The sequence below is a fragment of the Cydia splendana genome, chromosome 23 (genome assembly GCF_910591565.1).
Source record: "Cydia splendana chromosome 23, ilCydSple1.2, whole genome shotgun sequence".
Lineage (NCBI taxonomy): Eukaryota > Metazoa > Arthropoda > Insecta > Lepidoptera > Tortricidae > Cydia > Cydia splendana.
The window spans coordinates 5,574,151-5,602,042 of NC_085982.1; the positions used below are offsets into that span (position 1 = coordinate 5,574,151).

At 38.0% G+C, this 27,892-nt stretch overlaps 2 protein-coding genes across 2 annotated transcripts in view; one reads left to right on the plus strand and one right to left on the minus strand.

The window, feature by feature from the left end:
- Window positions 1-5,124: 5,124 nt before the first annotated feature.
- On the minus strand, window positions 5,125-6,007 carry LOC134801878 (dynein regulatory complex protein 8-like). The gene is made up of 3 exons (XM_063774531.1): window positions 5,855-6,007; window positions 5,650-5,763; window positions 5,125-5,255 (listed from the first exon to the last, which is right to left on the minus strand). The coding sequence occupies exons 1-3, from the start codon at window positions 5,874-5,876 to the stop codon at window positions 5,128-5,130; spliced, it is 264 nt and encodes an 87-aa protein (XP_063630601.1). The 5' UTR covers window positions 5,877-6,007; the 3' UTR covers window positions 5,125-5,127.
- Window positions 6,008-6,716: 709 nt separating this feature from the next.
- Window positions 6,717-27,892, plus strand: part of LOC134801796 (heterogeneous nuclear ribonucleoprotein U-like protein 1) — a 44,562-nt gene continuing 23,386 nt past the window's right edge. The window contains exons 1-15 of the mRNA XM_063774397.1: window positions 6,717-7,005; window positions 10,660-10,793; window positions 13,276-13,508; window positions 15,352-15,386; window positions 16,027-16,157; window positions 16,958-17,104; window positions 17,655-17,765; window positions 19,326-19,413; window positions 19,870-20,006; window positions 21,204-21,312; window positions 23,151-23,263; window positions 23,908-24,065; window positions 24,516-24,705; window positions 26,033-26,161; window positions 26,758-26,935. Coding sequence (XP_063630467.1) covers window positions 6,876-7,005; window positions 10,660-10,793; window positions 13,276-13,508; window positions 15,352-15,386; window positions 16,027-16,157; window positions 16,958-17,104; window positions 17,655-17,765; window positions 19,326-19,413; window positions 19,870-20,006; window positions 21,204-21,312; window positions 23,151-23,263; window positions 23,908-24,065; window positions 24,516-24,705; window positions 26,033-26,161; window positions 26,758-26,935 — 2,023 coding nt within the window. The 5' untranslated portion in view covers window positions 6,717-6,875. The remainder of the gene's footprint in view (window positions 7,006-10,659; window positions 10,794-13,275; window positions 13,509-15,351; window positions 15,387-16,026; window positions 16,158-16,957; window positions 17,105-17,654; window positions 17,766-19,325; window positions 19,414-19,869; window positions 20,007-21,203; window positions 21,313-23,150; window positions 23,264-23,907; window positions 24,066-24,515; window positions 24,706-26,032; window positions 26,162-26,757; window positions 26,936-27,892) is intronic.

Consider the following 27,892-nt stretch of genomic DNA (forward strand, 5'->3'; position numbering starts at 1 on the left):
AACACGATATTGTGTTACCCTAAAGTTTGTGTTAGGCTTCCGTACCCAAAGGGCAAAACGGGACCCTATTACTAAGACTCCGCTGTCCGTCCGTCGGTCCGTCCGTCCGTCTGTCACCAGCAGGCTGTATCTCACGAACCGTGATAGCTAGACAGTTGAAATTTTCACAGATGATGTATTTCTGTTGCCGCTATAACAACAAATACTAAAAACAGAACAAAATAAAGATTTAAGTGGGGCTCCCATACAACAAATGTGATTTTTGACCGAAGTTAAGCAACGTCGGGCGGGGTCAGTACTTGGATGGGTGACCGTTTTTTTTTTTGCCGTTTTTTGCATTATGGTACGGAACCCTTCGTGCGCGAGTCCGACTCGCACTTGCCCGGTTTTTATTTATTGGGTTCGATATCCCTCGTTAGCAAACTTATTATTCTTATTAAGAACTGGATCCGAGTTTATAAAGCTCCAAGTTACTAAACATGTTTGAGTTTTATGACATATCAATATCATAGTATGGAAATTTATTGACCCCATTGGCAACTGTGCAACGCGTGTGTTAGAATATTGTTATTCTATGTACAAATTGTATTACGTATAAAACTGACCTGTTTCTCTTTGACGTTCAATGTTGATAATATATTACACTATTTAAACACTTAACACAACATCACGTGAATTTTACAGAATTTGTTATTATGTGGGTACGATACGAAATCACGGTTGACAAGAGAAACAGTAAGTTAACCTACTACTAAGATTTGTAAACTACTTTGAAGTGATTATATTTCGTATTAATATTACTGATTAATAATTATGTATAACGGAGTTTATTGAAAAGATGTTCTAATAGTTTAATTCTGCATAATTCGATAAATGGACGAGGTACATGAGAAACTACTTCTGTGACGTCACTTATCGAATGACAAGTGGCATGATCAACCAGTTGCCAGGTAGAAATGGGTATAAAAGGGACCGACCGATCCATTATTGATCATTCTGATTCTGCATTCTGCCTTGCCCTGCAGCACTGAGTTAATCATCGCCAAAGGAATATTGAAAGTTAAGTAAATACTATGTTGGTAATTATTGTAATAATTATGTACCTACTTGATTAATTAGATGGATTAATTAATTAATAATTAATTAAATAATCTCTTACTGAATTATAAACTAATAGTGGTTGTATATATTAGTTGTTGATGATAAGGTGAATAAATTGTATTATTCAATTTAATAAAACAGTTTTATTTTCAATTACATCTGTTTATTATTTTATTTATCTTGCTTAAAACTTAAATAGTATCCAGTTATTGATTAAGCAGTTTAACATAATTATGAATCAAAGTAAATAAATAACTTCCTGACATGTTTTACCTTGAAAATAATATTTACTATCAATTTTGAGTTTTAAATATATTTAATATTTTTAAAAATTTATTCATTTATCTAACATCAGAAGTGGGATTGTATCCAGCTACACTACATATATACTTATATAATTTCAGACGAATTTGGAAGCTGTGTGAAGCCTTCTGAAAGCTGTCTCCGGTGCTCGCAGAAGAGACAAGGACATCGCTTTGCCCACCTTTAACCCGCTACAAGCGACAGTGGAGCAGAGTCCTGGTGTACCACGAAGCTATGGTCAAGTAGAAAGATGTGTAGCAACTGTAATTAATATGTTTAACACAATGTGCAATGATACGTCAGATTGGCCGAACGATCTTTATGTTATGTAGGTAAATATTATGTTACTCTATATTTGAATAGTTAATATTTATTGGTCAAAATCACTTAAAAGTGATTGATTAAAGTTATTCATTGATTGATTATTTTTTATTGGATTTGTAGCGATGAAGTTGAACACTTTCGCTGGTCGGCCTTTCATTTGGTGTTTTTCTGTCTCACTAGCAGCGAGTGAATGAGATTGACATGTCTAGATGATTGGCAAAGTGTTGAGTTAGTTAAAGCACTCCGCTGGTCGGCCATTTGTTTGGTGTTTGTTCATTTCATTAGCAGCGGGTGAATGGGACAAACATGTCTAGATATCTGGCAAGTGGTCAAAGTTAATATTATTTTAATCAATCACTATCCTATGATTATGCTATGGTGTTTTTTTTATTATTATTAAGATTATTGATTAATTGTGTACTTCGAGAACGAAGTATACGTCAGTATGGCCGTGTTAGAATATTGTTATTCTATGTACAAATTGTATTACGTATAAAACTGACCTGTTTCTCTTTGACGTTCAATGTTGATAATATATTACACTATTTAAACACTTAACACAACATCACGTGAATTTTACAGAATTTGTTATTATGTGGGTACGATACGAAATCACGGTTGACAAGAGAAACAGTAAGTTAACCTACTACTAAGATTTGTAAACTACTTTGAAGTGATTATATTTCGTATTAATATTACTGATTAATAATTATGTATAACGGAGTTTATTGAAAAGATGTTCTAATAGTTTAATTCTGCATAATTCGATAAATGGACGAGGTACATGAGAAACTACTTCTGTGACGTCACTTATCGAATGACAAGTGGCATGATCAACCAGTTGCCAGGTAGAAATGGGTATAAAAGGGACCGACCGATCCATTATTGATCATTCTGATTCTGCATTCTGCCTTGCCCTGCAGCACTGAGTTAATCATCGCCAAAGGAATATTGAAAGTTAAGTAAATACTATGTTGGTAATTATTGTAATAATTATGTACCTACTTGATTAATTAGATGGATTAATTAATTAATAATTAATTAAATAATCTCTTACTGAATTATAAACTAATAGTGGTTGTATATATTAGTTGTTGATGATAAGGTGAATAAATTGTATTATTCAATTTAATAAAACAGTTTTATTTTCAATTACATCTGTTTATTATTTTATTTATCTTGCTTAAAACTTAAATAGTATCCAGTTATTGATTAAGCAGTTTAACATAATTATGAATCAAAGTAAATAAATAACTTCCTGACATGTTTTACCTTGAAAATAATATTTACTATCAATTTTGAGTTTTAAATATATTTAATATATTTAAAAATTATTCATTTATCTAACACGTGTCTGTCCAATCATCCAATGTCATTGCGTCTTACTTTCTCATTAAGCAAAATGTGCAACGCGTGTCTTAGGGTGGTATTCCATCTGTCCAATCATCCAATGTCATTGCGTCTTACTTTCTCATTAAGCAAAATGTGAGACAAAATACACATTGGACAAAGAAATTGGACTGGTGGCATACCACCCTTACAGAAAATCAAATTGAACATATGAGTTTGTGAGTCCCTTATGGTTCCATTATCTTAACAAGCACCAGAATTAATCTTGTAAGCAGAGAAAATGGTGAAAATAAAAATGTGATAATAACGAAGTGAGGTTTTCAACCCTAAAGTCACTAATTATTGATAATGAATGCCTATTAATGATGTTGGCGTGTGCGTGAAAGATTCAACGGAACAAAGTGAGGTGTCGTTATACTTATAAATGTCATATTTTCATAGCAATTTGACATTAATGATGACATGGCCACACTTTGTCATTGAAAATATCATACAGAGTTGATCCGACTCTATTTAACTGTTAGAAGTTTAAAGGTTCCGTCACGCAAGCGCGTTTTCCAGGCGGGGCGTGAGCGTTTAAAGGCCCCTGTACACAATGGGCCGGCGCCGGCCAGTCCAAGGGACGCAACCATGCGGTAGAATGAGATAGCAATATCACTTGCTCCCTCTAACCCATAAATGCGTCCCCCAGACTAGTCCACGCTGGCCCATTGTGTACAGGGGTCTTTATATGTAAAAGCGGAAAAATGCGCCTGTGTGACGAAGCCTTAAAATGATAAGTAGCAGCGTTGCAAAATAGCTTGTAGGTCTACATCTAAAAGTTCATTTTGGCGTACCTGAGTAAAACACTCCCCTTCCTCCAGCATGAGCTTGGTGAACCTCTCCTTGGTGAGGTACCCGCGGGCTTCCTCGTCGAAATAGCGGAACGAGGCTAGTAGCGTCTCTGCGTTAGCGGGGTAGAACCTGCGACGATTTAGTAGGGTCATGGCGGGAACAGTGGCTCACTCATTTGAACAAGAGAGAGCTATTTGCTTCCCTGTTAATACAGCAGAAACATTATTCAGTAAGTAAATTTTATCACGCGAGGGTGCTACAGTAAAGAGCGATATTAGGGCGACTGAGCTACTGTTCCCGCCTTAAACCCTATTCGGTTACATGCGTAGAGGTAACAGCAGATGATAGGCTTTATTGTGTTGCATTAAGCTTTAAGATTGGGCAGTTTGGCTGTGCGAGGCAGGAAGTTTAATAATCATTGAATTATCTAATGGAGCGTGGTCAATTCTTATAATTTATGTAGGTACTTCAAAATTTTACCACAATAAGTGCCGGATTTGGACCCACAAGTTTACTTCTGCGAAGTTCATTCTAATGCCAAAATAAACGAAATATATAATAGATACCTAGAATGCTTGCGGACCACTTGTTGCCTATGGGAGATTTAAGGATAAGCGTTGAAGGTTAATTAATCAGAATTAGTCCTTCCACCCTATGATCATTGCTTCCATCCACCGCACTTTGCGACTATACTCTGGCAAATCCACTTTGTCAGTAGAAAAAGGCGAGAAATTAAAAAAACAACAATTTTTTTAACTTTACCGCATTTTTCTGCTGACGGAAATGGCTTGTCAAACTATACTTGGTCAAGCAGATCTTGTCAGTAGAAAAAGGCGGCAAATTTGAAAAATGTAGGCGCGAAGGAATATCGTCTTATAGAAAATTTGAATTTCCCGCCCTTTTCTTCTGACAAGATTTGCTCGACCATCTATATATTATGTACTACTGAGTACTGATAATCTGGAAAAACTCATTATAACCGGCAAGGTTGATGGTAGGCGACCAAGAGGACCCAGTCCCACGCGATGGTCAGACCAGGTCTCCAAAGAACTGCAGATGCCGATGTCACAGGCTCTCCATCAAGCTGAAGACCGCAATAAATGGAGAAGCCTATTGCAACGTTTCCGTCGAAGCCACGATCCTCAGCAGTGAGTGAACGACTTAAGGAGGAGGATATATTATGTAACGATTGTGAAATTTCCTGGCTGATGATGATTACCTGTGCTCCATTAACACTTTGCACATGTACGGAAGGAAGTTACTAAGAGGAATGTTTCCGGTGGCTTCCTTGTTCTCTGTGGCCAGTATCACTTCCTGCACTTCCGCTTCCGTTGGGCAACACCCTGATAGATGCAAACATTAATTTTATACCTATACGTAAGTGATTTAAATAATTTAAATTTAAATGAAAGTTTCGAAAAAGTATTCCGGAGATTTGTTTAGATTTTTATCCTAGGTATATTGACAATACAGGGAGTAAGATAGGAACGTAGTCCGTGATATGGGGCTATTCATAAATTACGTCATTTCAAATTAGGGGGGGGGGGGGGGGGTCTGGACATCGGATGACGGTAGCATGAAGTAGGAGGAAATGGGGTCATTTGAAGCATGATTTTTGGATGATTATAGGGGGGGGGGGGGGTCAAAAATCGTCAAAAATCGATGACGTAATTTATGGACAGCCCCTATTCTATGAACATCGTAAAATATATACTGGAAGTATAGCGAGCTACATACCCAGAGATCGCAGTATAGTGCCTATCTCACGCACGTCGACTACTTGCTTCCCTGAATGATCGAACACTTCAAATTCCTCCATAATTTTCTTCTCCATGTCATTGTTAGCTTGAACTGAAAGGCAATAGTTTCAAAGTTAACAAGTGTTTCGAATGTTTCGATAAAAGTAAGTAGAGAAACTTTTATTTATATTTTGATAACTTGCTTTTAGGTTCGTTCTTTGCCATATTTGAGTATTTGGTTGAGATTCAGAGTTATTGGTCGTCCTAAAAGTAATGTAAAAGAGAAAATTAAATGCGAATATAAATATCAAAACATACTTTTGTATCTAAGCAACCCGTCAAAAAATCCGCGCAAGTATTGACATCTCTGCAAGTCTATGGTCACTTATTGTCTATGAAATATAGTCTGTCAAGCCATTTCCGCCCGTAGAAAAAAGCGGCAATTTAAAAAAATTAAACATTATAGCCTTAACAGACGGGCGTACAGGATCGTGACTTGGTCCGAACAAAACATAAATGGTAGGATCCTATAGATGTGCTATACGCGTGCGTCCGTGAGGAACAAAACATACGCAATGCGACACTATGATTGTTCGAATTTATTTGTTGCCCACCATAAACCATACTAAATTTACGATGGGGAACAAAAAAAAGAGAGACTGTGACAAGGACAAACAATAATAGCGCTTTCGCTGCTACTCCTACTGAAAGATACATAATAACATAAGAATATCCCGTTCGCTCAGTTCCCCCACCCCTCATGCCTGATCCAGTTAAATACTAGATTCATAGGACATAACAATATCTCTTTCTCGTTCTCACATTCTTTCACACGATCGGACAGGCCTTGGATGGACCGAACCAAAGTCGCGGTCCGGTACGCCCGTCTTCAATGGTTTTTACTTAAACCATGTTGTTAATTTAATTTATGTTAAACGAATAATTTGTTTACTTAAAATCTACTCAAAATTAAATAAGAATTTAAAATTTTATACTACCGATATTTTGTAGTTTTGGGACGTATCCGAAGGTTGTGCGCGTTGTGCGCGGTCCCCGCGCTTGCTTTTTTTCTGCGGCCGCCATATTGGTTTCGGATAGCTTGGCGCTTCTTCTTGTTCCGCAAACGCAAAATTGTGATTGAGATCAAGGAATGTATATACTTAGTTGAGTTGTTAGCAGAGGAAATATAATATATCGTGATAAGTGTTAGTTTAACAAATAATAATGGATCCCGCCAAGATGAAAGTCGTGGATCTCCGATCGGAGCTCGGCGCTCTTGGGTTGGATACCAAAGGGAATAAGCCGGCTTTAGTCGAAAGATTAAAGAAGGCGCTAGAAGCTAAAAGCGGGAAAGGTAAATAAGTATGCTTTATGTCCAAGAAATCACGCTTTATATTGAGCATGAGAAACACGATGAGATGCATAAAAAACTTCAATGATATCATAGGTACTCCCTAGTTGGTAACAGCACGTGTTATATCGTTTATTTTCAACGCGATGCGAACATCCGTAGTTTTGTAACAAATGACGTCAGGCCTATAATTTGCCCTGAACTGCCAATCGTATTTACCAACGTAGCCATTACAACATACACCGTAATGTCATTGGAAATACTAAATTTATCGGCTTTAGATATTACTGTAACTTAGCGCTAAGCACCACGTTAAAGTTGAAACTTAATTAAGCTGCATCATTATTAACTATTTAATATGGTGTGTGATCTGGTAATCAGTCCTTTTAATTACTTTAATCAGTTTTAATTAGTTCTTGCATTCTAGGCACTAAGCTGTGTAAACATATCTATAGAATGTTTCATAAAGTTCAATTACATTCTGTACACGAGCATACCGGTTAATTATTTATTTAAAGACTTGGAAGTTTTGACTATCTACAAACAGTACCAACACTAACTAGAATGTTTGTCAAGAAAGTAGATAAGATAAAATACAGTTAACCAAATGAATTACTATCCTATTCTATTGAAAACTAAACTGACATCGGGGATCATATTATCTCTTCCACTCGGATATGACCATGCAAGTGTAGATGAGAACATTAGTATGGTTTGGGGGCAGTATGGTCTGATCAAAATACAGTCACTTAATATAACGATGATCGAAATTTAAACATTGTCATAGTGACATTAAGTCAAATTTCAACTATCTTTAAAATGTTACATAGAACCCTGTAATTACTTTAATATTAATTTCTCTATATATAACGAACACTCTACAGTGTCACAAAACGTCCGGTCCCTTGAGTGTTGCTATATAGAGTTTACACTGTAGTATTGAACTACTGAATGGTTAAAAAATGCAGAATGCTCATTACAGCAACTGTTTGGGTTTGAGTGATGCTGCAAACTTCTGGTTTCCTTAATTATGTTTGTGGAACCCCAAAATGTGAAACATTGTTGCACAGTGTCAGGGATGCGAAACTCCTGACTTCCGCCAACCTCGGCTCTGCTCGGCTAAGCATTGCTCCGAGCAATTATTAGGGTTGGCACCACTTGACTTCCTTTTGCGTGCACAACCACAGATAAGATAATCACTTGAATTTTGACAACTGGGTCATTCCATAATAAACGCTACCAAGGGTTCAAAAATGAAAATTAGTTTAAGAAGTCAACACTAACCTATTTCCATAGAAAACATACCAAACCATCATGTCAGAAAAAAAAACCGAAAAAAATCAATTTTTACATGTTTTTCATGTACTTGATCGCAACGTTTAAATGATAGGCGTAAAACTAATTTTATACAGCGATATTGGCAAGACTAATTAAAAAGAAAGTAACTGTAAACTGTTACAAATTTCCCGCAGTTATTTCAGGTAAAATATCGTAATTTTATAATTTGTCTTTAAAAATATTAAAAAGCATGGATTAATCGGTTTTTAGAAGAGTATTCTAGACTGTGGTCTCAAAGTAACACCCGAAACGAAAAAGAGATAAAAGTATGTGTAACTTTTCCCGTAATTAACTATAAGCCAAACATGCTTTGCCAAAGAAAGGCTATGATGTGAACCTATGCAAATGTGTAATAGTTGTTGTTTTAGCGTCTGCTTTAGTCGTATGTTTTAAAGTTTGAAGTTGTGTAACACCCGAAACGTGTTGTACGTCCGCCTGTCAGTCCCCGGCTTTTCTCCGTGATGGTTAGTGCTAGAAAGCTGCAATTTGGCATGGATACATAAATCAATCATGGCGACAAAGTAGTAACACAAAAACTACAAAAACAATTTTTTTTAGGTTTGCTCCTGTACAAAATATTTTTAATTTTTTTGCGACTTTAATCCTGTGATGTGGGGTGTCGTTGGATAGATCTTTCAAAATGAATAGGTGTCACCATCAACCATTTTTTGATTAAGTGAATATTTTCGGTAATATTCGCATCGAAAGAAAAATAATTATGATATCTTCGAGAAACAGTTTTTATTGTTAAGATTAATGTATTTTATAATAATTCAGCATTTATTACTTATGTTTTTAATCGAATTTATTAAAAAGACAATTATTTCAATAAAATGAGCCATAATTTCGTATAAATCTGTCTTAATTTCGTACTCGTAACACCCGAAACGAACCATGAGTAACACCCGAAACAGGTAATTTATTTTATTAAAATTAATTGAAAAGTGATACTAAGTGTTACTTCAGTGTTTCAGTAGACTATACTAACTATTATTACTTGACATAAATAAAACTGGAGGTTACTTGACAAAATTCGCTAAATTATGCATTTTGGTACTGATGGTCAGAAGGTATAGGCCAATTCCCGTAACGCCCGAAACAGCTACTTTTTAGTGATTCTCTCGTTATTGCTCTTATACTTTAATTATGTGTGTACAGGAAAAGAAAATATTATCAAAGTAGTAGATGAATCAATAGTTATAACCTCCTAGTTCCTGTTACAATATCGAATAAAACCTTATTTTAAGAGTTCAAGTGTAACACCCGAAACGGTGGAATGACCCAACTCTAAATAACCGAAAGGCCATATATTAGAAAGGGATAGCATGAGTCGACCCTGAACCGCTGTCAAACTTCGGTTTTGTAGGAAGTTTCCTTTCTGTACGGCAGTACTATTATTTATTCTGCGATAGTGTCTTGTGTCTTTTCAAAAGGGCTTATTTTTGTATGGCTTTCATAGAGATATTCACCCTTAGAAAAGACACTCCTCAGTTTTCTTTTATGATAGTTTGTTCTAAGGCAGTGGCTTTAATTTTCTGTTCTGTTGACCTTGGAGTGGGGTATACAAAGGTTTCTAGATTTCAATTGCTTTGAAAATAGGCATCTAACACTGTAATATATGCAACTAAGGGTGGTATTCCACATATACAATTTCTATGTTGAATGTGTATTGCGTCTCTCATTTTGATTTAATGAGAGAGTGAGACGCACTGACATTGGGCAGGTAGAATACCACCCTAACCCAGTTATTACCAGATTCAATAGGTTGATAAACCATTGTCAACATTAGGTATTTCAAAATAATTGATTAGCACCATGAAATGGAGTTCTTATCAATGTGATTATAACCATGTCTTAATTATACATTTTTAACCATAAAAAGTTTTCATAAAAGGAAAATGTTTAATGGAATGTGCAGAAATTAATGAAATTAGTAAGCCTATAACAGAAAAATGCCGCTCCCGACCCGTGGTCCAACCACTATGTCCAACTGCAACCACTCCAATTCCAATTTCTTTGTTCAATGTGCATTGCGTCTCACTTTCTGATTAAGCAAAATGTGAGACGCAAATACACATTGGACCAATATATTGGACAGATGTTATTGGAAAAGAAAAGAATGATTTCAATAAACCTAACTTCTTCCATGGGTTCGGTTAATTCTCTCAAAGATTGACATTAAAATTTTACTCTAATTACAATAATTTAACACAAATTACAAAAACATTTATGTATGTATCTCTCATGTGTTCAGCTATTTAAATATAATAAAAACACTATTAGAATTTAATTTAACACTTATAGTTTGTCCTTTTTCAGCAATTGCCGATACAACAATACTAGATACATCAACCGAGGATGCCGATGAGCCGTCCACCCCCAGGCGCGCTGGCCCGGCGGCAAGAACTCGGAGACGGTCCTCGTCAACCAGAGTGGCTTCTACCCCAGCTAAGGTACGCAAAATAATTGTTTTAAAAAGAAATGTCGCCAGTAACAGTACAGATGTAGTGCATAATTGTTTCGTATTTTCACGGAAACGTATGTGTCTTGCTATTTCAGTCAGTCTCTGTACAAAAAGTACTGAGGTTGACAACTAGCATGACAAATACGAACGTTTCCGATAAAATACGAACGAAAACAATTTTATCATGCACTACATCTGTAGATGGGTAGAATAAAAAAACTACTCATCTCTTTTTGGGTTTATAATATTAGCATAAAAAGAAGACACTGAGAAACTTATTATTATAACCATAACCATAACTATAACCATACCCTTGCCCACACTGTTAACTGTACATCGGTGGACCGGGTGCATTACATTTGTTATAATTACTTTTCATATATTATAGTTTGATATATCGTTATTTTGAATAACGTAATAAATAGCATACTACCGTAACACCTAATTAACGGTATACATAATGTTATTATTGGTATAATGGTCATAAGGTATATTTACACTTTGTCTAATATACATTGTCATAATTATTACATACTCTAAAGCATATTATGTGTTATAACAAGTGACATCACATAATTATTTGTGTGGCATAATAGTTGCATGACATAAATGGGTTAGGTTAAGTTGGAACTGCGACTCCGAACAAACGAATAACTACCTAACAAAAGGAGGGGGTTAGGTTAGGTTAGAACTTTGACCCTCCGAGAATAAAATACTCTAGCAAAAAAGTGGTTTAGGTTAGGTTAGAACTGCGGCTCCCGCAGTACGAAAACCGCGAAGAAATTGGTTAGGTTAGGTTAGAACCGCGATCTCCCTAGAATAAAATAGCTAGCAAAAGCAGTAGGCCTGCGTACTAGTTATAAAAAGTATGTAAAACTTTACGTTATCAGTAAATGAAATATGACAAAAAATGTTATACAATATATGTATTTATACTTGATAAAATTGTATGAAGTATTACGTTATACAAAAATATAATATAACAAATGTCATTATAAAACATGTCTATATACTATTTGAAAATTATATTACATTAGGCATTATAATAATGACAGTTTAGATGAAATCACAATATAATAAAGGAAACGTATAATAAAAATTACATTATAACATACAATAATATATCAAATGGCGTTATAACAAATGTATGATAGTTTTTTTATAATTATATTAAGCATTACACACCCCGGTGGACCTTTTGTAATAAGGCATACGCGCATGTAACACCTCTGGAGTTGCAGGCGTCCATAGGCTACGGTAACTGCTTACCATCAGGCGGGCCGTATGCATGTTTGCCACCGATGTGGTATAAAATAAAAATAAGGCCCACCAATGTATAGTTAGGAGTGTTCCTGTTTGTACAATTTGAACTAGGAGTCTACCTGGTCAGTTTTTTTCTTATTATAACTATAAAATCAAGTATGTGAGTTTAGCTAGCTTGCGTCTAGTTCGCGGTCGAAATTTCGCCATTTATTTGTTTAGAACGGTCTTCCTATTCGACGAGGCTCGTTACACAGATGCTGACTCGTTTACACTGGACCCAATCAAATAATCAACAATCACTATTTGATAAAATCAGTGCCATTATAGTATTATAACGACCATAATAACCTATTGTAGTACATATACAATGATATATACAGTTTGTATCCAAAACATGATGATGATGAGAAGTAGAGTCCGACCAAGCACTCTGCACGGCATTCGTAATGATAAAGTATGATAATGTCATCAAATTTCTATAAAATATGAAGTTTATAATGATGTAGTAGTAGATGTAGTGTAGGGACGCCCGGCCGGAAGCAGGCGGGCTGTCGATCACGTGTCGCGTTTATAATGATACTCCCTTATTTTGTTATATATTCAACTTGGTGCAAAGTTACCTTAGACTCATTCTAGTATTGTTCTTCTTCTTCTTCGTCGAAACCTCATGACTGAGGGTCGTGACCGCCGTAAGTCGCTTTATCTTGGATTGCTCTCCAACATGGCCGATCTTCTGCCTTCCGCAAAGAGCCCTGGAACTTGACGCGTGTGACTTCCTCAATGGCATCAAACCAGCGTGTGGGTATTCTGCCTCTGCCTCTTCTGCCCTCAACCTAGCCACCGATCATCAACTTCTCTAGACTGTCGGGTTCCCGCCGGGCCAAGTGCCCAAAGAAGCCGAGGATTCTTCTGAGACAGATAGTAGAGAGACGGGTTTTTATGTTGAGCTCGTTCAGAATAGACACGTTGATGCGATGCGCTGTCCATGAGATGCCCGACATTTTGCGCCAACACCACATTTCGAACGCGTCTATTCTTGCCCTTGTGCGAGCTTTTAGGGTCCAAGTTTCCGCTGCGTAGAGAAATATGGAGAAAACGAGAGTGCGCATGAGGCGTATTTTTGTCTTGCGCTTGATGTTTCTGTTTTTCCATATTTTCCTCCTAGTATTGTTGGTGGATCCTTAAAAAACTTATCATTTTTTAAACAGGTAGCTCGAGTTGAGACTCCCGAACCCATTGTCGAGGAACCCAAGGCTGAAGAACCTGAACCGGAACCTGAACCACAGCGTGAATCGTCCCCAGAATCATCTCCAGAACCGGAACCAGCACAACCTGCACCCGTGCCCGTTCCTGCGCCTGAACCTGAGCTGGAGACAGCGCCCGAGCCGGAGGCGAAGCCCCAAGTTCAGGACTCGGAGATGTACAGCATTGATGATGAGAGGTAAGTGACTGGTCACAATATGCAAATGTAATTTTGATACCATAAAGTATGAAATAGCTGCGATGGTGGCTGAGTGGTTCTGACGTCCGACTTTCAATCCGGAGATTGTGGGTTCAAATCCTGGCTCGTACCAATGAGTTTTTCGAAACTTATGTACGGAATATCATTTGATATTTACCACTAGCTTTTCGGTAAAGGAAAACATCGTGAGGAAACCTGCATACATGTGTGTATGTGTATGTGAAGTCCCCAACCCGCATTGGGCCAGCGTGGGGACTATAGCCTAAACCCTCTCGTGCTTGAAAGGAGGCCTGTGCCCAGCAGTGGGACGTATATAGGCTAAATGATATATTATATATATATGAAATAGCTTTATTTTATTGTATTTAAAGAAAACTTATCACTCTTTAGCATTATTTTATAGGGTTGTTGACACATGTTGAATTGTATAACTAAATCTAGTTAAATAGATAGAAAATGAGCAATTTATCACAATAAATTGGAAACTTAAATAATATATGGGAATAATAAAAAAATACAAGACGTCAAAGTTTCAAATAAAAATGTTTTTTTCAACTTCTAAATAGATAAAAATAATGGTACCATTTGATTCCTTACATTTTATTAAAAAAAATATTGTATACTTACCAATACCAAAAATATACATAAACGCAATATTTCACTGACAAAATCGCAATTTCCTAGTTTTCCATACCTCGAAACGACCTCTAACGTTACATGATGACGTCGCGATGTATTGCCATTTTGTTAGACGCTTCTTCAGTAAAGTGCGGGTGCCAGACTTTGACCATCATTTGTGACTTTTGTATTGCTTTAAGACAATGGGTCCCATACAGACATTTGATCCTCAAAACAAACCTGATCGATTGATACCATTCGTAAAAAAATGTCAAATACTCTTATTGTATTTGAAGAAGACATTTGCTATCTAACCGCGTAGTGAGAGTGTGGAACAGTTCACCCGAGTCAGTAATCAATCAGTGCACCTTTAATAAACTCTTTTAAAAACAAACTCGTTGAACACTTTCAAAGACTGCAAAACACAAGTGGACTTTCATGTGCACGTATCAGCTTTAAGCTGCCTGTGCATTCACATATAATAATAATCCATACTTAATATTATAAAGGCGAAATTGTATCTGTCTGTCTGTTACCTCTTCACGCTTGAGCCGCTGAACTGATTTAGTTGAAATTTGGTATAGAGATAGTTTGAGTCCCGGGGAAGGACATAGGATAGTTTTTATGTCGGAAATCATCCCTGAAGATAGTGCAATGGGGGGTGGTAATTAAAAGAGTTAATGAATTGCCTAATAATTGAAGTAAGCATTAACTTATCCAAAAAGAATAGATAGTATAGAGGGGTCCTGTCATTGTAAATTTTGTAGTCACTGTAAATTTACTGCCATCTATCAACACACGACTAAAACTCAAAATGAAAACGTATAAAGTTATCAAAAAATGTATATATATGGATAAATGATTTTATAATTTTTATATCATTTTGATCCATGTTCATTCACTGATATCTATATGTTAAAATTGTTAAATATGAAACGGTGTCGTCACGCCATCTAGCCGAGGATAGGCTAAAGGTGTGTGCGCCACCTATTCGAGAATGACTTTTACTTGAATTCCGAGGCACGTTTTTTCCTTAGACTTTATTCGTCTTATACGAAGTTACATATGTATGTCTTTGACTTATCAAATTGAATGATTGCTATTACACTTTATCTAGGCGCTATACTTTAGCTACTGTCACTAATTCCACGCAGACGAAGTCGCGGGAAAAAGCTAGTAACATATATTTCCTTCTTACTTTCAGGAGCCAGTCACCAGTGCCTCAGGTGAAATCTGAAGGTAAGAACAATAATTAACAAAACAGTGCAATTTAGACCCTCCTTGGTAACTGTGGTAATAAACTTAGTATTGATTTTAGCAGTCTGTACCACTGCTAAAATCAATGGTTGTATAGCCTGTCCGTTTTGCTAAGATCAAGTATGCCATAGTAAATGTATGGCGAACTTGATCTTAAAAATCGGACAGGCTATACTAAGGGCCACTTGCACCATCTCACTAAGCTGGGGTTAGCTGCTTAAACCGTTAACCCAGTATCATTTAGTACTGGTAACCATGGTAACTCCAAGTTTAACCGGTTAACTCCGGGTTAGTGAATGGTGCAAGTGGCCCTAATGGGGTTATTTCTGTTGTATTTTCCATCTTAGTGTCAAAATACTGAGCCGATTTTCATGAATGAGGATTCAATCGAGGTTACTTTGGCTAGTTCCTATCACTAACTAACCCGGGGTTAACCGGTTAAACCTGGAGTTACCATAGTTACTAGTACATTTTGACACAGAGTTAACGGTATAACCAGTTAACCCCAGGTTAGTGGGATGGTGCAAGTGGCCCTAATTACTGACCCTAGTTGCCTCGATTACAGGCGTTTCTGCTTATAATACAAATTGAAGCTCGTAAGATAAGCTATTAATTTTTTTAGAACCAATGGATCAGGAAGGTGATGAGAAGCCTGCAGAAGATGCAACACGGAAGGACGATCAGAAGATGGAAGATGATGGAGAAAAGACGGAGGGTGAAGATAAGAAGGCTGTTGATGGCGAAGAGAGTGAGGTACGTAAAGAGTAATAAGGAATTTTATTTTCACACCACCTATTCGGAAAAGAGCTTTTTCTTCCCTGCTAGGAGGGATCAAAGTGGCACTTTTCTTCCCTGCTAGGAGGGATCAAAGTAACACTTTTCTGTTGTTCTTGTGGTCCTTGGCTGCTAAAAGGTTGCCGACCGCTGATTTAGACCACCAATTGCTTCTGATTATGAATTCAAGTTGGTATCCTGGGTTCGAATCCCATTAAGAGCATTCGCCTCATAATTAAGTTTTCAAAACCTTGATGTTATAAGTTTGGAATTGAAATTTGATTGTCATTTCGGTCTCGATTTCGTGTCCGCGGGATCGTGATATGTATTTGTTGATCTGAACACGTTGCGACTTCAAAGTGATAGAATACAGTTTTGGAGAGAATGGCTTTGCTACAAAACTCGACTTCAAAATGATAGAATACAGTACGGTTACCATCAGTTTGTCACTTACGTAAACGCCGTCGAGAACGTAATTTACTTTCTATACATCCCGTTTGCACTAATATGCGAGTGCGAGCGAGATGTATAGAAAGTAAATTACGTTCTCGACGGCGTTTATGTCAGTGACCAACTGATTGTAACCGTACTGTTTTAGACAATGGTGTTCTTATTTTCATTACACTAATCCCGTATTGAAATAAAGATTTGTGGGCTGCAGCAAGAGTTAAATAAGACTTTCAGTCAAAAAAGCTACTTTTTACTGATTTTTTTTTTCGCGTAAAACACAAGTTCGACACTAAAAATATTAAAATTGAAACATATATTCATTATGTCAGGAGGCGCGAGAGAGACAGCGCGAGCTCACCGAGGAAGAAGAGTGGGACCAACTGAACGAGCGCCTGCAGCAGAAAGAGAAGGAACGTCTAGAGCGAGAGAAGAAACAGGCAGAGGAGGACGCAAAGCGTCTCGAGGAGCTTAGCAAGGTTCGTTCTTTGTTTTTTTATAACCCAATTTTCAGGTTTTTGTGTGAGTGAATATTAGTTTTCATAATTTGATTGTTTAGCTGAACTTTATCGCTTAACACATTCACTGCCAAGAACACGTATGTGTGTTCATTTTGTACTGGAACCGGGGCGTCCGGCACCGAAAGTGTTACAGTTCGTATGAAATCGCGTGGGATGTGGGATTTAGATGTAACCTTTTTACCGAAGTGATATCGCGTCGGGTGGGCTCCAGCCCAAATATTAGGTATAGGTTAATTTAGTGCACCCGTTTAGCTACTAATTATTCTTCTGCATTATTTTTTGTGATAATAAATGAGAAATAGGTATCAGCCATGAGAATTAATTTGGTACCTGTAGTACACGCTTGAACAAATGTTCTCATCATTAGCATTGCATTAGTAACACTTGTGACAATGTCAGCAAATGATTAGACATATTTAATAGCATTTAACAAATATCGTAAAAGTATATTATACAAAACTGTACCTTCACGACAAACTATTAAAGTTCAAAATTGCTCGTTTCGCAGGACCCAGTGAAACTGAACCGTCTGAAACGCAAGCAAGAGAAGAAGGCTCGCTGGAGCAACTTCTACAAGGCGGTTGAAGTCACCAATGAAGTGCTCACGCCCCCTGTTGAGGTAGGGAGACAACCCAATTCTTGGCTCTTTAGAGTACTGATGTAGTGCATTAGTACATTATTGTCGAGGCTCGGAAGTAGCTACTTACAGGCTGAGGATTCGTATTAAACGGACGACCTTGGAGTCCGTTTAATTGAATCCGAAGCCAGCAAGTAGCCTTCCAGCCGAGTCATATATAGTGCTTTTCTCAAAAATGGTGCAAGAAATATAAATATAATAAAAATATTTTACAAAAGCAACGTTCTTACGTATATATTTTCACAGAAAAAAGTAGAAACAATTGAAAAAATTAGCTTTGCCGCCTTTTTATTTTTTTTAATTAAAAAGTAGAAGTGTATTTTTCTGCCGAAAATACGCCAAGCTATTTGAGACAGCTAAATAGTCGCGGTACCAACATTCTAATTATAAGTACTAATCATCTGTTTGGCTGTTTAATGGGCCTGTGCCTTCATTTGATATGGCCATTTCAACTTTTAAAAAGTTTGGAATACGACAAATAATGTAATTTGTATGCAACATTGCAGTCCCAAAATCGAGACTAGACGAAAAAGTTAAAAACATTGCAGTCTCGATTTTGGGACTGCAATGTTGCATACAAATTCCATTATTTGTCGAGTTCCAAACTTATTAAAAGTTGAAATGGCCATGTCAAACGAAGGCACAGGCCCATTAAACAGCCAAACAGATGATTAGTACCGCGACTATTTAGCTGTCTCAAATAGGTTGGCGTATTTTCGGCAGAAAAATACATTTCTATTTTTTTATTAAAAAAATAAAAAGGCGGCAAAGCAAATTTTTGTCAATTGTTTGTACTTTTTTCTGTGAAAATATATACGTAAGAACGTTGCTTTTGTAAAATATTTCTATGATATTTATATTTCTTGCACCATTTTTGAGAAAAGCACTATATATGACTCGGCTGGAAGGCTACTTGCTGGCTTCGGATTCAATTAAACGGACTCCCAAGGTCGTCCGTTTAAAACGAATCCTCAGCCTGCAAGTAGCTACTTCCGAGCCTCGACAATAATGTACTATACCATCGTGTTTTCACGGAAACATACGAACGTGTCTTGCTATTTCAGCCAGTATCGGTACCAAAAGTACTGAGGTTGACTGAAGTAGCATGACAAATACGATCGTTTCCGAGAAAACACGATGGAAAACAATTACCCACTACATCTGTGCCCAATTATTGGCTCTTAGAGTAATATCAATGTCATTGACCCCTACTTTTGTATTAATTCATCACTGCTACCTGAAGGGTTGAGAATGGGTGCTAGCTATCTTCTATCTTCATAATCGGTTATCTGGTTTTTCCCGATTTATATACGTGGAATTTAAAATGAAGTCCATTCTTGGGAAGTTATACTTGAAATCTCTAGTGACACTAGGATTCAGATGACTATATTCGAAATTCGATATTGTTGGTAACTTCTCTCTTGATCGGTCGAATATTTTGGACACTAGGCAATCTGTGTTTATGCTGGCAGTTATAATGGTGTCAGTAAATATATAATAGTAAGTTGTTGAAATCCAGTCTAATAAGTTATATTTTTCCAGGAATCTCGGCACAGGAAGAAATCTGAATCGAGCGAGGCCAAGGTTGTTGAACCCGATCTTAATGACAATAAATTGACTTTGTCTTGGTGTAAGTATTAAGTTTTTATACCTTTTTTCAAATTCTAGACTGCTACATTCTAAAAGCTTTTTGCAAAAACCAAAATATATAGTCGAAATAGTTGTGTTGAGTTGGGAATGTAAAAGACCATTAAAAATTAAGCCTACATCATGGAGTTATTTTCACCTTTAAAAGGATATTTTTTTCGTGCGTGTGAGGCCCCCGTTCAATTCCTCTACGGAGCAGAAGCTGAAGTTACGAGACCGCATGATGCAGTTCTATAAAACAATTTTACAAAATATCGCCTTTGGATAAGAGGCATTATGTCAATCTGCTACACATATGATGATTAAATCTTAACTTCTATTAGATTATGACACCGCGTGTGCTATTAAAATCGTTGCAGACTTATCTCGGTCTAACTCTATACTTTTGTTAAGGTAGGGTAGACCAAGAATTGAAATCGAATAGAATATAATTCCGCAGACGACAGCGACCTCAACCAATACCTGGAGCTGCCCGAGCTGGTGTCCGTGGTGCCGCTGTCCGAGGGAGCCTTCGCACACGCCTGGGCCGGCGCGCGCGGCAGCCACGGCGTCTCCGAAGGACGGGTCTGCTTCGAGGTCAGTACTTACCCCCCCTGCTCAAAGATGGTGGGGGAAAGATGCTGTCTTATTAAAAAGTAGCCAGAAACTGTTTAGCAATCTGATTCCACAATTTAGCTAGGCCTACTGGCACCATCCCACTAACCCGGGGTTAAGTGGTTAAACTATTAACCTAGTGTCAAATTGTACTGGTAACCATGGTAACTCCAGGTTTAACCGGTTAACCCTGGGTTAGTGGAATGGTGCAAGTGGGCCTAAGTTGCTAGTTTTTACGTGATTGTTACTCCGATCTAATAACGACATTTAAATCTAATAAAAAACACCTGACCTCTTTGGGTGAAAATTTACCCTGTCAAATATGATAATATTTACCTGAGTTTGTTTCGGTAAGTTAATTGGCCGGCAATATGGACGTATATCGAAAGGACGGGCTTTACAGGCACTAAAAATGGTACTAGTTCAGCGGAATTCGAGCCAATCGAGCTCACGAATTCGAGCCAATCGGGCAGTTTAACGCAACTAGTTGCGACCAATCGCGCGCGTGATGCGAACACATCAACCAATCGCGTTGTAGCGGTGTCATACCGCTGTACGGGCCCCACTGATGCCCCATTCAGCCCATTCTTAGTGCCCGTAAGATCAGTCCTTAGTTATACGTCAATGGCCGGCAACTATTGTACTAATAGACTGTGTTCCATGTCGTGAGTTCGAATCTCGCTCGTTGCGAGCAATGTTTAGTTTCCTTTCATTTCAATAATATCTGGAAGACAGAGCTTTCCTCGGAAAACATATTATAAAAACTCAAAAATGCGCGTTTTCCCCGGGATAAGACCTAGCTAGATCGATTTATCGCCCCCGTAAACCCCCATATAGCAAATTTCATCGAAATCGTTAGGCCCGTTTCCGAGATCCCCGAAATATATATATACATATAAATAAATAAATATACAAGAATTGCTCGTTTAAAGCAGCGGTCCTCTCACTTGCGGCCCGCGAGACTCCCTGGTTATTTTGTGTATAATATTGACAAACGACAATGCCTGATAAAGTCATAAATCTTAACAAAGTGCGGCCCGCGTCAACTTCGTTAACTACTATGTGGCCCTTGGCTGCTAAAAGGTTGCCGACCGCTGGTTTAAAGGCATTAGATTAGTAGGACGTTGTTTAACTATTGCAATTCTCTTTTACTATGTTTAAACATAATGTTATTTTTAGGTACGAGTGGGTGACGCGGTGACAACTACGGAAACCATCGGCGATAAGGAGGTGATCTCCAACGGGCTCCGAGTCGGCTGGTCCACGGATGACTCCTCACTGCATCTTGGTATGCCATGTTTCTTATCATGCTTATTTTTAGGGTTCCGTACCCAAAGCGTAAAAACGGGATCCTATTACTAAGACTCCACTTTCAGTCTGTCTGTCACCAGGCTGTATCTCATAAACCGTGATAGACATTTGAAATTTTCACAGAAATACATCATGTATTTCTGTTGCCGCTATAACAACAAATACTAAAAAAGTACGGAACCCTCGGTGGGCGAGTCCTACTCGCATATGTGTTTGAGATTAAATTAATTCCTTATAATTTATACCTAAGTGCAGTCCAGAACTTGCGCGAAACTTATGCAAGCAATCAAGAGTAATCTGGAAGAACCTTTAGATTTGCCTGATGGTTGATGAATGATGTCTTTTCTAGGAGGTGGTTCATGCTCATGACGTATCGGTTTTCGTTGTAACACCTCTTTTATTGTTACAAATATTATACAGTACTTGTAAAGTGGTTTAGATGAAATTTAGAATGTGTTAGGTGTGTATTTCTCATTTCAAATTTGAGTGTTATATTTTGCAAGACAGGGCGGCCAAAGTAATTTATTCACTATGTATCTCACGCGTATCTCAGAGTAAACTGAGGTGTTCATAACTTGATATAAGCGTAAGCGAGTAATAGCGAAAGCCCAGGAGTTCCAGCAGCAAACAAATTAAAAAACCGGGCAAGTGCGAGTCGGACTCGCGCACGAAGGGTTCCGTACCATAATGCAAAAAAAAAAAAAAAAAAAAAAGCAAAAAAAAAACGGTCACCCATCCAAGTACTGACCACTCCCGACGTTGCTTAACTTTGGTCAAAAATCACGTTTGTTGTATGGGAGCCCCATTTAAATCTTTATTTTATTCTGTTTTTAGTATTTGTTGTTATAGCGGCAACAGAAATACATCATCTGTGAAAATTTCAACTGTCTAGCTATCACGGTTCGTGAGATACAGCCTGGTGACAGACGGACGGACGGACGGACAGCGAAGTCCCGTTTTACCCTTTGGGTACGGAACCCTAAAAAGGTTTCAGTCAAATATTTATCAAATTATCAGTAGTCGATATTCTTTTTGTATGGGCACTACTCTCTCAGAAGTATACTTTCACAAATAATAAATTTAGTTGTTTCATAAAAAATATATGCAGCCTACCTAGTTTTCGTAAATCATCATCATCAGCAACTGTCAGTGTGTGTCACAAAGGAATTTTAGGAAAGACATCACACAGAAATAGAACAAAATAACCTAATTATTTCTGAAAGTATACTTCTGAGAGAGTAATGCCCATACAAAAAAACATTATATTCATATTAATAATCAGCGGCGGTATCATGGTCGCATTTTTATCACTTGTCATGTCAAGCGTCACTTTCGCACTTACATACTTCTTAGAACGTGACAGGCATGATGACAGATGATTAAAAACCAACCATCTTAGCCCTACAGGAGACTTTAGTCTACACTCTACATCAGCGGTCGGCAACCTTTTAGCAGCCAAGGGCCAATAGTAGTTAACGGAGGTGACGCGGGCCGTACTTTGTTAATATTTATGACTTTATGAGACATTTGTCGTTTGTCACTAGTACATACAAAATAGCCAAGGCGCCTCTCGGGCCGCAAGTGACAGTTTCGCGAGCGGCATGCGGCCCGCGGGCTGCAGGTTGCCGACCGCAGCTCTACATCATACTAAAATTTTGTGAGATTTGACCGAAACCACTTCTTTCTTATGTTTGCTGCGGGGTCCTTTGCCGGAAAAAACGACTTTAGGTTTCAAATTTAGAATTGAATGTTCACTGTCAATACTTCTGATATTTGCTACCTTTTCCTATAACTAATTTGACTTGTTAATTGTAGGCGAGGGTGAGCTGAGTTTCGGCTATGAGAACACCGGGCGAGCTGTCAACAACGGAGAGTTTAAGGAGTACGGCAAAAGCTTCTCCGAGAAAGACGTACTTGGAGTTTATTTGGTAAGTCCACAATCTTTCAGATACACAACTTGATCAAAGATAAAATAATCAAAAGTAGGGGTCTCTAAACCCCGGCCCGCGGGTTAAATTCGGCCTGCGACGCGTTCTAATCCGGCCCGCCGACACCCAAAGCGAGTGCCCACTGTCCGGCCTGCGGGAGCCAGGCTCCAGGGGTTCAGCATTCATTGAGAGTGGAACTGTTCTTAACAGCTGCAACTATACACCCCCGGCGCAAACACCGACGGTCGCCCGCGCGAAAGTTTCTGAGGCGCAATATGGCCCTCAGGTAAAAAAGTTTGCGAGATCCCTGATCTAATGTAAGGACGCTAGCACAGAATAAATAATAGTACTTGGTACAGAAGATTCACTCTCTAACAAAACGCGTCTGTTACTATTAGGACAGATATGACCGCTAGGTGGCGCAAGCGTCACGCGCGGCTTATGGCTAGCCACCAAAATTGGTGTGTGACGGATGTACTTGTTGCGACGTGACGAAATCGCGAAGTGAGCCACGCCTGACACATTGACCGATTTCGTATCTACCGCACGAGCATAATGTGGTTTGTTGGTTCGGTGGGCGAGTCCGACTCACACTTGTCCGGCTTTTTAAAAACATGAATATACATGATAATCTTTTCTGTCAGGACCTGGAATCGAACCCATGCAAGATCTCATACACGCTGAACGGGACGGAGCTGGGCACGGCGCACGAGTTCGACCGCTCGGCGCTCGACGGCCGCGCTCTGTTCCCGCACGTGCTCACCAAGAACATCTGCTACCGGGTCAACTTCGGCCATGACCAGTGAGTCTTGTATTATGTACACTTCATTATGATTCGAGCGGCGATATTCTCATGTGGCAGTTTGTTCAGTGAGTACAGAACTACAGATGTAGTGCATAATTGTTTTCCATCGTATTTTCTCGGAAACGTTCGTATTGCTACTTTAGTCAACCTCAGTATTGTACCGAGATTGACTGGAATAGCAAGACACGTTCGTACGTTTCCGTGAAAATACGATGGAAAATAATTATGCACTACCTCTGTAGCCGCCTATTGACACATACTGAAAACTCCCATCAATTTCTCATAAAAAGTAAATTAATTATTTTCATTAATCTAAAATAAAATAGAACTCGTATAAATTTCCCGTCTACGTATAAATTTAACAGTATTAAAATAACATTGTTTCTGCAACAGATAATTAGTGACAGTCTTCCTTAATTATTTAAATACGATTTTCTTTATCATCAGATACAACATGTTGACAAAGACGAAGATAGTCCGCAAACGGCTTGAAATACCCATCGAGCAAGTTCTAGAAGAGAAGAGGATTCGCGAAGAGGAGATCCAGCGGCAGAAAGAGGAAGCTGCCAGGAAGGAGAAGGAACGAAAAGAAAAGGAGAAGAAAGAACGAGAGGAGCGACAGAGACAGAGGAGAGAGGTTAGTGGAGATTGTTTGGATCAAGGTGTTACTTTCAAAAGGCCAATCAATAGGGCAGACTATCTACAAGAGAAGAAGACAATGTTAACAGTAGACATTGATAACCAAGCGTTTCTTTTATTTTTTGCCATTTTTATATATTGTGACCTTTTTTGCCACTTTTGTGTTATTTCTAGTCAGGATCGCAAGCCCTTTTCATCCTTATAGGAGAAAAAAAGTGTCCTAAAATGTCCATACATTTTTCAAACTCTCCTTTTTGTTACCGCCATACAAGGTATATGGGGAAATGGTAACACAATAGGAAAAACACTCTGGAACATTTTTTTATCCCATTAGGATTGAAAGAGCTCGTGATTCTGAGTAGAAATAACACAAAAGTGGCAAAAAAGGTCACAGTATGTATGTATATAAAAATGGCAAAAAATTCAAGAAAAGCTCACCATCACAACAGTTTTTAGGGTTCCGTACCCAAAGGGTAAAACGGGACCCTATTACTAAGACTTCGCTGTCCGTCCGTCCGTCCGTCCGTCCGTCCGTCCGTCCGTCCGTCCGTCTGTCACCAGGCTGTATCTCACGAACCGTGATAGCTAGACAGTTGAAATTTTCACAGATGATGTATTTCTGTTGCCGCTACGTATAACAACAAATACTAAAAACAGAATAAAATAAAGATTTAAATGGGGCTCCCATACAACAAACGTGATTTTTGACCAAAGTTAAGCAACGTCGGGAGTGGTCAGTATTTGGATGGGTGAGCGTTTTTTTTTTGCTTTTTTTTTTGTTTTTTTTTTTTGCATTATGGTACGGAACCCTTCGTGCGCGAGTCCGACTCGCACTTGCCCGGTTTTTTTAGTCAAATCAAAGTCTGGTCTCATAACAATTATTATTCGACTTACATTCATACGAAATAACTTACGTCGCGTAGCACCGATATAGTATAGGGTATTTGACTGTATTTAAAATAAATTATTTTACACAATGCATGAAATAAAGCACCAGAAGATGAATAGATAAATGTAGACAGCAGTTATTTTTAGACACATTTTCTATTTAATACCCGTATAAAACTATAAAGAGTAGGTAATTTGATTGTGACGTCACATGCTAGTGTTTCATATAATTTCCATAGTAGCGAAATCGTTTTGACAGTTCGAAAAAAGAAACTGATTTGACTAGTAGTCAAATACCCTATTGGAGCGTTGATAATAATAGCGTATGCGCCGACTGCAGTAAATGAAATGGATCATTTAGTGCCTTGTTACTTTTTATTGCATTGTGATCAAATGTTTTCTTTCTATATCTAAACTTAAATAATCATTCATGACAGGAGCGCGAGAGACAGGAACGCGAAAGAAAAGAGAAAGAAGCTCAAGACAGGAAAGAAAAGGCAGAGGAGGAGAAACCAGCAGAGGGGGACAAGGATGGAGAGGAGGAAAAGAAACAGGACGAGCCTAAGGTCAGTTTTAAAATACAACAGGTACATGACATTAACATGACAGGTGCAGGTACAAAGTTTCATACATAAACCTAGATTAGGTGACGCATGACAGCATATTTTTCATAAGTAATTTTATTTACATCTACAATCATCATTAACAAAATTCCCAGTGGATTTCTTAGGTGTTATGGACGTTCAATGTTTTCTGTGATCTGATTATACAGACAGGCTAGCGTTTAATCCAAGGAGCGAGATTCTTCGAGGCCTTATAAGGCTAAGCGTATGCTGAGCAGGCGACGCAGTTCACGCAGCGCAGCGCAGAGCAGATTTTGTAAAGTATGGAACGTCTTTGCGCTGCAGTGTGCGTAGCTAAAGGACGTTCTATAATTTACAAAATCTGTTATGCGCTGCGTTGCGTGAACTGCGTCGCCTGCGTCTCAGCATACGCTTAGCCTTTTAAATCTACCATGCAGCTGTAGCACATGTGTGTCGCGACACTATGTTGCAAGCAAAATAACCTATCTTTCTTACATTATTTAGTTACATGGGTAGTCTAATCTCGCGAGCGACGTGGCGCAAATGTTCTATGTCCTAAATTATATACTTATTAATAGGAAAACGGCGATAAACCGGAAGAAGGAGCGGAAGTGAAACAGGAGCCTATGGAGACCGAGGCGGCGCCCGAGGCGACACCCGAGGCGGCACCCGAGGCCGAGCCCGCCAAGGAGGAGACACCAGCTGAAGCCAGTAAGGAAGACGCTAAGGAAGACGTCAAGGAGGAACCGGCACCAGGTAAGGCGAAACTTATACTCTGTATCTTTAGGTATTAAAAGTAAACAAAATCGACCCTCAAATGGCTCCTTAAGTCAGTTGAGGGTAGATGAAAACATTACATGATCAAATAATGTAGATTAAAGTCAGGTCGTTCAGTGACAGATCCAGGCGGTTTTGTATTTGGTTGGTTAACCAATAATTATTTGTTTACTTTTATTTCAATACCTAAAGATACTAACCTAAAGATAGACTAGAAATGTGTAATCTGCATTTTGTCTGCATCTCTCTTTTCAACCCACTCATTTGGTCTACAGTCTCCCAAAACGAGCCGACTTGTGAGTAGTGATGTGCTGATGAGAACGTTCTCGTTTCTGAGAATTCCTTTCCGAAGAAATTTCTGGAAAATTTCCAACTTTCTCGAGAACGTCCTCTTATTATAGTTCGTTTTTTTTTGCATTAGAAATAAGGTAAACAATCTTGATGTGTCTTTTAACTGAAAAACAGATTTAAAAAATAAGTTACGGCAAATATGTAACAATTATGAATCTAATACGATCATTTATATTCTTCTGCTTTCATAAGTAATAGCAAAATACATATGTCTTTGGTAATAGGTACTGATTTTTAAAAAGCGTTTTTCAATTAAAAGACATGTCAAGATCGCTTACCTTCTTTCAAGTTCTTTCTAATGCTAAAAATAACGAACTATAGCATAAATAAGTTATTTTTAAATGGAATGACATATATATTTTTGTTAAGTTTATGCCTTTTGCCTCACATGACTTGTTTGGGCAATTTTGTGTTGTTTTACTGGTGGTTTTTTTTATCAATTAGTGTTATTTTTTATATTGCTATGAATGGTGCAAAGTATTTGCTTATAAGCTTCCATGGTATTTGTCTTATCTCCTACTCTAAGCGATTAAACAAAAGAATCCACGCTTTTATGACGAAAGGGTAAAACTCTCAGAGAACATT